This window comes from Nerophis lumbriciformis, linkage group LG36, assembly GCF_033978685.3.
Source record: "Nerophis lumbriciformis linkage group LG36, RoL_Nlum_v2.1, whole genome shotgun sequence".
In the NCBI taxonomy this organism is placed as follows: domain Eukaryota; kingdom Metazoa; phylum Chordata; class Actinopteri; order Syngnathiformes; family Syngnathidae; genus Nerophis; species Nerophis lumbriciformis.
The window spans coordinates 7,882,617-7,892,983 of NC_084583.2; the positions used below are offsets into that span (position 1 = coordinate 7,882,617).

Consider the following 10,367-nt stretch of genomic DNA (forward strand, 5'->3'; position numbering starts at 1 on the left):
GTACCGTGATACTAATAAATCATATTCGGTACTATACCACCTCTAAAAAGTACCGGTCAACCACACCCCCGCCCTACCGTCCTCGTCATGTCGACATTGTTGGTTTTACGAGCAGAGGAGCATGTTCGGCAGCGCACGCACACAGAGTACTTACAAGCAGACACAGTGTGTAGACAGAAAAGGGAGAATGGACGCATTTTGGTGTAAAAAGTAAAGATAAAGGTGAAGTTATAACACTGAAACACCCTCAGGAAGAGGTGCTTTAACACATGGCTAGCACAGTGTTTTAGCTACTTCTAAATCACTAATCCTTGTCTCCATGGCGACAAATTAAGTAAGTTTCTTAACTGGAGGACGAGGAATAGACGAGGAATAGCTCACCGGCTGTTAGGATTTAATCAAGGAGATGATCCCAGGATGCAGAAACTGGAGGCAAGGCTGATTTACAATATGTTTAACAATTTAATACGAGTCCAAAAAGTATAACAAAAGGAGATGGGGCAAAAATGCACACCATGAATATATATATAAACAAAAGCAGGTCCTTCAGTGGTCGGCAGGGGGAAAAGGCCAGGGCGCACTGAGCTCTACAAAAAGGTCCAACAAGATCCTCTTCACCTCAGGAAGGCTAGAAGGCAAATAAAAAGAGGTGAGGAATTTAGATAACAAAAAAAGACACATACCAGGCAGGACGACTTGAATCATGCGTATGCACGTGGAAGGTGCAGGAGACAATAATCGGCAGGGACCAGCTGTCGGTGACGAGCTTATATACTCCTGGGTGGAGATTAGTTGCAGGTGTGTCTCGCTGGGGACTAATTGACTGAAGAAAGAAAACAGATAACAAAAAAAAGAGAAGGCAGGGAAATGACAAAATGCAACAGTACTCCCCCCCTTAATGGACGCCACCTGGCGGCTTACCTGGCTTCTCCGGAAAACGGTCATAAAATGCAGTTAAAAGTGAAGGGTCTAGTATAAGGGAACGCGGGACCCAGGATCGGTCCTCGGGGCTGTAACCCTCCCAGTCGACCAGGTACTGGAAACCCCTGCCCCTTCTCCTCACGTCGAGAATGGCCTTGACTGTGAACGCTTGGTGGCCATCAATAAGTCTGGGAGGTGGAGGAGGCACCTCTGGAGGACTCAAGGGACTGGAGGACACAGGTTTGAGTAGAGAGACGTGGAAAGAGGGATGTATTTTGAGAGAGTCCGGAAGGCATAGTTGAACAACTGCGGGATTGATGACTCGCTCAATGGGGTACGGCCCAATGTATCGTGGTTGCAGTTTCTTGGATACCACCTGGAGAGGTAAGTCACGAGAAGACAGCCATACTTTCTGACCGGGCCTGTAATCTGGTGCTGTGCTGCGATGGCGGTTAGCAAGACGCTGGTTGCGCTCCGAGGTGCGTGACAGTGCAGACCGGGTATTCTGCCAGGCTTGCCGTGCACGGTGCAGGTGGGCAGCCACAGATGGGACGGAGATCTCTGCTTCCAGGGAGGGAAAAGCGGGAGGTTGGTACCCGTAGGCGGAGTGAAATGGAGACATGCCTGTAGCAGAGCTTACGAGTGTATTGTGGGCATACTCGATCCAAGGTAGACCAAGCGCCCAGGAGGCCGGCTGCTGGTGGCAAACGCAGCGGATGGCAGCTTCCAGATCCTGGTTGGTGCGCTCAGTCTGTCCATTAGTCTGCGGGTGGTAACCAGAAGAAAGGCTCGGTGATGCTCCCAACGACTTACAGAAGGCCTTCCAAACCGCAGAGGAAAATTGTGGCCCTCTGTCCGAGACCACATCCATCGGGATTCCATGTAGCCGAAGCACGTGGCGTACCAGCAAATCTGCAGACGAGTGCTGAGGGCAACTTGGGAAGAGCGATGAAATGGGCCATCTTTGAAAAGCGGTCCACCAAAGTTAAAATAACGGTGTTGCCCTTAGATGGTGGAAGTCCTGTGACGAAATCCAAGGCCACATGGGACCACGGGTGGGAAGGGATGGGAAGTGGCCGCAGGAGACCTGCAGGTGCCCGATGTGAAGCTTTATTGCGAGCACAGGTGGAACAGGCGGAAACGAATTCTGAAACATCAGCTCTGAAAGTTGGCCACCAGAAGCGCTGGGATAGGAGGAAGGTAGTACGGTTAATACCTGGGTGGCAGGCGACCTTGGAACTGTGGGCCCAGTTCAAAACTTCCGGATTATTATTATTATTATTATTATCCTCTGGGATCACGAACAAGCGCCCCTGAGGACAGTTCTTGGGAGAGGAAATGTTCTTGAGTCCCTCTGTCACGCGAACCTCGATGTCCCACTGTAGCGCTCCCAGCACTTGTGATGGAGGGATGATGGTCTCGGTCTTTACCTCTTCCTCCGGGCAGGCGTACATCCTAGATAAGGCGTCTGGTTTACCATTCTGGGAACCGGGGCGGAAGGTCATGGTGAAGTTGAATCGGGCAAGGAATAGTGCCCACCTAGCTTGTCTTGGGTTGAGCCGTTGGGCCGTGCGAATGTAGGCCAGATTCTTGTGGTCTGTGTACACCACAAATGGGGCCTCCGAGCCCTCCAGCCAGTGCCTCCATTCTTGCAGCGCTAAAACCACGGCGAGTAGCTCTCTATTGCCAATGTCATAGTTGCGTTCCGCAGGAGTCAGGCGGCGTGAGAAGAAGGCACAGGGGTGCAGCCTCTGGTCGGAGGTGGAGCGCTGGGAGAGAACAGCTCCCACGCCGGAGTCGGACGCGTCAACCTCAACAAAAAATTGAGAGGAAACGTTAGGGTGAACAAGTACTGGTGCAGAAGTAAACAGCAACTTAAGTTTAATAAATGAAGTTTGTGTCTCAGAAGTCCACAAAAAGGGTAGTTTGGTGGAAGTAAGTCTGGTTAATGGTTCAGCTACCTGACTAAAATTGCGGATAAAACGGCGATAAAAATTAGCAAAACCTAGAAACCTCTGGAGGTGTTTTCTTGACGTGGGTGTGGGCCAATCAACCACCGACTTGATCTTCGCGGGATCCGCTCGTAGTTGACCCCTTTCCACGATAAAACCCAAGAATTGAACAGACTCTGAGTGAAACACGCACTTCTCGGCTTTGACATAAAGACGATTCTCAAGAAGGCGTTGGAGAACCAAGCGAACATGCTGGACATGAAGTTCGAGAGTAGGAGAGAAAACGAGGATATCGTCCAAGTAGACGACCACAAAGCGGTCAAGCATGTCGCGCAAAACATCATTAATTAGGCTTTGAAAAACGGCCGGTGCGTTGGTGAGGCCAAAAGGCATGACTTGATATTCGAAATGTCCAAGTGGAGTGTTAAATGCAGTCTTCCATTCGTCTCCTTGCTTAATTCTAATTAAATGATATGCGTTGCGGAGGTCCAGTTTGGTGAAGTATCTAGCAGTGTATAATGGGTTGAAAGTGGAGTTGAGAAGCGGGAGAGGATATTTATTTTTAACAGTAATAATATTAAGGGCGCGGTAATCGATGCAGGGACGGAGTGTCTTATCCTTCTTCTCCACAAAGAAAAAAACGGCGGCTAGAGGTGAGTTAGAGGGACGAATGAGACCAGATGCGAGTGACGTGGTAATATATTCCTCTAGTGCATCTCTTTCATGCTTAGAAATGTTATAAAGACGCGAAGAAGGGAGTGTGGCACCAGGGAGGATATTAATGCAGCAATCATAGGGACGGTGTGGAGGTAACGACAACGCGCGGTCCTTGCTAAAGACTTCCTTAAGGACGTGGTAAGCAGTTGGCACGACCGACAAATCAATGACCTCCTGGGTTATAACACGTGCGGGACCTGTGCGAGGGCAAGCGGACCGCAGACAGTGCGTATGACAGAAAACCCCCCAATTAATAATAGAAGTCTTGGCCCAGTCAATATGGGGATTGTGTTTAGCTAGCCAGGTAAGCCCGAGCACCACAGGAGCCGAACGAGAGGGAATGACGAGAAAATTGATAGTCTCAAAATGGTTACCAGATAATTTAAGAATTAGCGGCTGGGTCTGATGGGTGACGCTCGCCAGGTGGCCCCCGTCGAGGGATCGGACTGTTCTAGGTCTGTGTAATCTAACAACGGGTATAGAAAAACGCTTAATGACAGAATCATCAATAAAATTGTCATCAGAACCTGAGTCAATTAGAGCCACAATATCCAAACTTTGATGCTTATCCCAGGAGAGCACGCCAGTGAGTTGAAGCCTTGACAGTGTCTGACCTGAAGATGGCAGTAGAGGAGCCGGATCGGTCGCTGGAGGGTGTGCAGCTGGGGTGCGGCGAGGGGGTGGAGTTTGAGTGCGACGAGGAGGAGAAACTAGAGTACGACGAGGAGGTGGAGTTTGAGTGCGACGAGGAGGTGAAGCTTGAGTGCGACGGTGGGCAGGAAGATGAGGACAGTGGGTGACGCGATGCTCAGCCTCTCCGCAATATAGGCAAAGATGAAGTCTACGGCGACGATCCCTCTCAGCTTGAGTGAGACGATTCCCTCCAAGCTGCATTGGTTCATCTTCCCATGATATCGGCCCAGCATCGACAATGGGTATCGGGGCAGACGTAGCTGGATGACCTCCCTGGCCACGCCCACTATATGTCGAGGTGCGCGGTCCTTGCCGTCTAAGTTTCTCTCTCTCCCAGTCTACGAGGCGATTTTCAATTTCCACCGCCAAAGCGATGAGCTCATCGAGGTTATCAGGAGTCTTGAGCGGGATCATCTGCTTCCGGATTCGATCGGCCAAGCCGAGGGAGAAGACGTCCACCAATGCGGAAGTGGGCCATCCGCTTTCAGCAGCCAGCCTTCTAAATTCGATGGCGAAGTCTGTGACGCTGCGCTGACCTTGCTGCAGACGTAGTAATGATCGTGCTGCCTCCCGTCCTGGCATCTCGCGTTGAAAGATATTTTCCATGGCTTTGGAAAACGCGGCGTAGGAGGCACACACGGGAGATTGACGCCCCCATTCTGCGGTGGCCCAAGCGGAAGCCCGACCACTCATATGGGACATAACGAAAGCCACGCGAGCTCTTTCAGTGTGAAAGGACGCGGGTAATAGTTCAAAATAAACTTCACACTGGGTGAGGAAGGGGCGCACGTCACCTGACTCGCCGGAGAAGCGCTCAGGCTTGGAGAGTGGGGGACAAGGGGCAGGAGGAGTGTCGCTAGGCAACGGAACATCTGCGGGAAGTGGACGTCTCTGCTGGATTGATGGGTCGGCCGTAGGGGAAGTCATCGCCTGCAGTGCGGTGAGTACGCTTCCTAGTTGTCTCTCCAATGCGTCAAGGCAGGCGTCTTGGCGTTCCGCCATGGCGTTGACACAAGCCCCAAGAACGCCAAACTGTTCCTCCTGTTGTCCCAGTCGATTAGCCTGTTGTTGTAGCGCCCTCTTTACCGGGTCAGTCTCTGCGGGATCCATGATATGGCCGATTATTTTGTTAGGATTTAATCAAGGAGATGATCCCAGGATGCAGAAACTGGAGGCAAGGCTGATTTACAATATGTTTAACAATTTAATACGAGTCCAAAAAGTATAACAAAAGGAGATGGGGCAAAAATGCACACCATGAATATATATATAAACAAAAGCAGGTCCTTCAGTGGTCGGCAGGGGGAAAAGGCCAGGGCGCACTGAGCTCTACAAAAAGGTCCAACAAGATCCTCTTCACCTCAGGAAGGCTAGAAGGCAAATAAAAAGAGGTGAGGAATTTAGATAACAAAAAAAGACACATACCAGGCAGGACGACTTGAATCATGCGTATGCACGTGGAAGGTGCAGGAGACAATAATCGGCAGGGACCAGCTGTCGGTGACGAGCTTATATACTCCTGGGTGGAGATTAGTTGCAGGTGTGTCTCGCTGGGGACTAATTGACTGAAGAAAGAAAACAGATAACAAAAAAAAGAGAAGGCAGGGAAATGACAAAATGCAACACCGGCGTCACAATGTAAACAAACGCCATGGGTGGATCTACACCTGACATCCACTGTAATGATACCAAGTACAGGTGCGTATCCAGTCGATACTACTATGATTACATAGATATTTTTTATTATCATAAAATCTTCTTTTGTTTTTTCAAAGTTTATATTATGTTTATAAAGTCAGTAAATAAGTCCCTGGATACATGAGGACTTTGAATATGACCAATGTATGATCCTGTAACTACTTGGTATCGGATCGATACCTAAATGTGTGGTATCATCCAAAACTAATGTAAAGTATCAAAGAAGAGAAGAATAAGTGATTATTACATTTTAACAGAAGTGTAGATAGAACATGTTAAAACAGAAAATAAGCAGATATTAACAGTAAATGAACAAGTAGATTAATAATCCATTTTTACAGTTTGTCCTTTATAATGTGTACAAAATAATAGGTGTATAAATGACACAATATGTTACTGCATACGTCAGCAGACTAATTAGGAGTCTTTGTTTGTTTACTTACTACTAAAAGACAAGTTGTCTAGTATGTTCACTATTTTATTTAAGGACTAAATTACAATAATAAACATATTTTTTATGTATCCTAAGATTTTTTGTTCAAATAAAGCCAATAATGACATTTTTTGTGGTCCCCTTTATTTAGAAAAGTACGGAAAAGCATCAAAATACATTTTGGTACCGGTACCGACAACACTACTTTGTACACTCCTGGTAATGCCCTAACCCTGGTATGCATAGCGAGTTGTCAACTTTTAAAAATAACAACCTCTCTCCAATTATCGCCTGCTTTCAATGAAATGCCTTCCTCTTTGTGCTGCAGGTAAACAAACATCAAATCATAACTCAGTTCCTCAGCTGCAGCGGTACTCTGTTGTCATACACTTCTCCACCACTTGGGGCAGTAATGACAGTCTCAGACAAACGGAAGAAGTCTGGAGCTAAAGTCATAAAGAAGTTTCCAAAGCGCAAAAAATATGACTCAAGTGCTGGAGCTATATTTTCATTTGCACTTTAAATTGACATTTATATACATTTAGTTAGAATGTATTTATTTTAGCACTGTGTAATTGTATGGAAATTTATTTTTAATCCGTTTGTGTGAGTCCCTTCTTTTGCAGTATTTATGATTAGTATTTATTTTTGTATTCAGCTCGGAAATCATATTAACACATTCTTTCATCTCATTTGACAAGGTTGTAAACTGTAAGTAGGTTAGATGCACTTATTGAATACCAAGAAAATCAAGAGTAAGAATACTAATTTAGTGTTGACATTTGAGAATATGCTTTTTACAATCAAAATCAATTCCCAATCATACACGTTTTAACTCCGTATTTCAACTTCTGAATCAGTAACTTTGCATTTTTCCCAGAATCCCTCGCATTTTTTTTTAAACTACCGTATTTTTCGGACTATAAGGCACACTTAAAATCCTTTCATTTTCTCAAAACTCGACAGTGCGCCTTATAACCCGGTGCGCCTAATGTACGAAATAATTCTGGTTGTGCTTACCAACCTCAAAGCAATTCAATTGGGTACATGGTGAAATGATTAGTGTGACCAGTAGATGGCAGTCAAACATAAGAGATATGTGTAGACTACAATATGACTCAAGTAAACAACGCCAACATTTTATATGTTCCATTGAGAATATAGAACATTACACACGGCGCTCAAAAATCTATCAAAATGTTTTAGTAGGACTTTGGTAAGCTATGAAGCCACACCACTTCGTAGCTTCATAGTATTATTATGGTGTGTGTGTAAGGTAAGACATATTATCTGGTGTTTTGTTTCACAATATTATGCAAAAGCAACTTTTCTTATCTTCTGGTAACTGCTGATCTGTATTTGGGATCTGCATAAGTCCTGAAAATGTGCGCGCTTCCGCCTTTGTAGTCCGTGCCGCCGACGTTCTCTATCTTCTTGTTATGTGACATTCATCCTCCACTGTTGCCATTTCTAATATAAAGTAGTGTAAAGTTCTTACTTATATCTGTCAGTTAACTCGCCATGAAAGCACTAAAACATACCGGTGTAGTGAGTTTACATTATTCACCCAAGGAACTTTAGTTATTAGAGAGTTCTGGTCGGATGTTTTTTCCGGTGCGCCCTATGGTCCCAAAAAATCTGGTATCATTTTCATAAAGCATGTATTCCCAATGAAGACAGTATTGACATTAACTGTCATAAAAGTGCAAAATGAGTTTGTGCCACTTAACTTAGACAAACTTTATTGATCCACAAGGGAAATTGTTCCACACAGTAGCTCAGTTACAAAGGATGGAAAGTGTAAGGATGGAAAGGACAATGCAGGTATAAAGTAGACTAAAAATGTACCGTAGTAGCAATATAATATATAACATTGTGCCTCCATGGAAATGCCCCCCTCTACCTCAAATAAATGCTCACCCCCAAATCCTCCACACGACACCTCCGCTCCGAACAGGCTAATCTTCTCCAACGTCCGAGGACAAAGCTACAAACAATGGGAGACCGGGCTTTCTGCTCCGCCGCTCCCAGTCTGTGGAACGCTCTCCCTGACCACCTGAGGGCACCACAGACTGTGGATGCTTTTAAAAAAGGCCTAAAAACCCTTCTTTTTAAAAAAGCTTGTTTTTAGATATATGCATACTATTTTTAACTATTTGGCTGTTCTAGTTTTTATTTTTATTTATTTTGTATTATCTTTTTAATTTTTTAATTTTTTTTAATACACTGTAGCACTTTGAGGTTGTTTACTCAATGTAAAGTGCTTTTTACAAATAAAATATATTATTATTATTATTATTATAATATATATGTAATATTTACATAATATATGTACAGTATATGATATATACTGATATATTATTTGTGTACAATATATAACAATGACCATGTACAATATTCCAGTATATGTAACAGCTGCAGCATAAAATAGAGAGTAGATCCAGCAGAAAATAGAATAAAATAAAAATTGAAGAATATAATTAAGAGTCATATTTTTCCAGAAGCGCGACCCCGAAAGGGACAAGGGGTAGAAATGGATGGATGGATTTTTCCAGAAGGTCACTTGTGACTTCTGAATAGCACGATCAAGGACACACGTGACTTCATTTAAACACTTGTTAATTTTGGAATGAGCACAAAAAATGTACAATGATATATAAAAAAAACAAAAAAATATTTTTTTGCAATCCCATAATTGTGCAATCCCATAGTTGCCTTCCCTTTAAGAGAAGATCCCATTTGATTTGCTTGCTTGTCTCTTCCCTTCCTTGTGGCGTCTCTTCCAGCCTGTCAGCAGACGAGTACAAAGTGTTCCTGGAGCAGAGGGAGGAGAAATTGCAAGCCGACGCGGCGGCGAGAGCTGAGGCGGAGGCTGAAGCTGCCGCGGCGAGCAAGAAGAAATCAGCACTCTGATTTCTGCTGCAGGACATGTTGGTTTGGGACTCTTCCACGGGACATTAGTGACATCTAGTGGTGACATGAAGTACTGCACCTGTTGGGCCTGTTGAGCCTGTTGGGCTTGTGCTCTTTTACATCCCTGCACCACGTGACCATTCATTCTTATTTACAATCATTGTGTACATGCTTTATGATCTGTATGCTTTATGATCTGTATGCTTTATGATCTGTATGCCAGCACTGCATAAACAGTCCAACACTTCACTATGTCTTTTTCCATGTTTTGCTAAGTGCATTTTTATATGATCCATCTTACTTTTACACTGGAATATGTAAAGATGTTTTTTTTTTTTTTTTTACAGGTTTATTAACATTTCCTAAAGAAGCATCTGGACTTCTTGTCAGTAAGTCCCGTTGTCACTCTCACAGTCCATCAACTTTGAGACCTAAATAAAATAGTGCAGGCGAAGGAATTTTAAATATTTGAGTGTTATTTTAGACCCTAAGCTAAAATGTGATGGCCATACTATAAAAATGGCTAAGATCATGAAAATAAATATAAATGTCAGGTTCAAACACTGATGACATCTATTAAACAGACAAAAAGCAAGGAATTAAACAGAGACAGGATTCAATTTCGCTCAATAAGGAGAAACGTCTGGGCTGTACTCTTGTGCAGTCTTCCACCACGCTCTGACGAAAGGATTGCACGCCTCCTCTTTTATTTGGACTTTCCCTGATTATGTGGCAACAGCTGTTTCTAAGGGGAGAGGGGGTCGTAAACAGCCGTTGCCCTCGGTCACAAAACAGTTCAAAGAAAAGATGCCTGGAGCTTGCGTCAGGTCCTGCTTCCTCTCCGCTTTGTAGATCTCGGGTCAAGGCAAGATCTTCCTGTGGATTACGATAGATCAAAGAAACCGACACCTTCACGTCGCTTCCCATCGTACACAGTGGAGTTTTACAAGCCTTTTGCGTGGTAAGATCAAAGACAGCTTTTGTCTGCTCGCCGGGAACTTATGGGAACTGAAAGTTTTGTGATAACTTAGATACAATTA

General features: G+C 44.6%; 1 protein-coding gene across 2 annotated transcripts in view; it reads left to right on the forward strand.

Moving 5' to 3' along the window:
- The window catches only part of mrpl11 (mitochondrial ribosomal protein L11), a 240,650-nt gene extending 231,074 nt beyond the window's left edge, over positions 1-9,576 (forward strand). For both annotated transcript variants that reach the window (XM_061930246.1, XM_061930245.2), the window contains exon 6: positions 9,201-9,576. In XM_061930246.1, the coding sequence (XP_061786230.1) occupies positions 9,201-9,327 (127 nt within the window). In that variant the 3' untranslated portion in view covers positions 9,328-9,576. The remainder of the gene's footprint in view (positions 1-9,200) is intronic.
- The last annotated feature ends 791 nt before the right edge of the window (positions 9,577-10,367 follow it).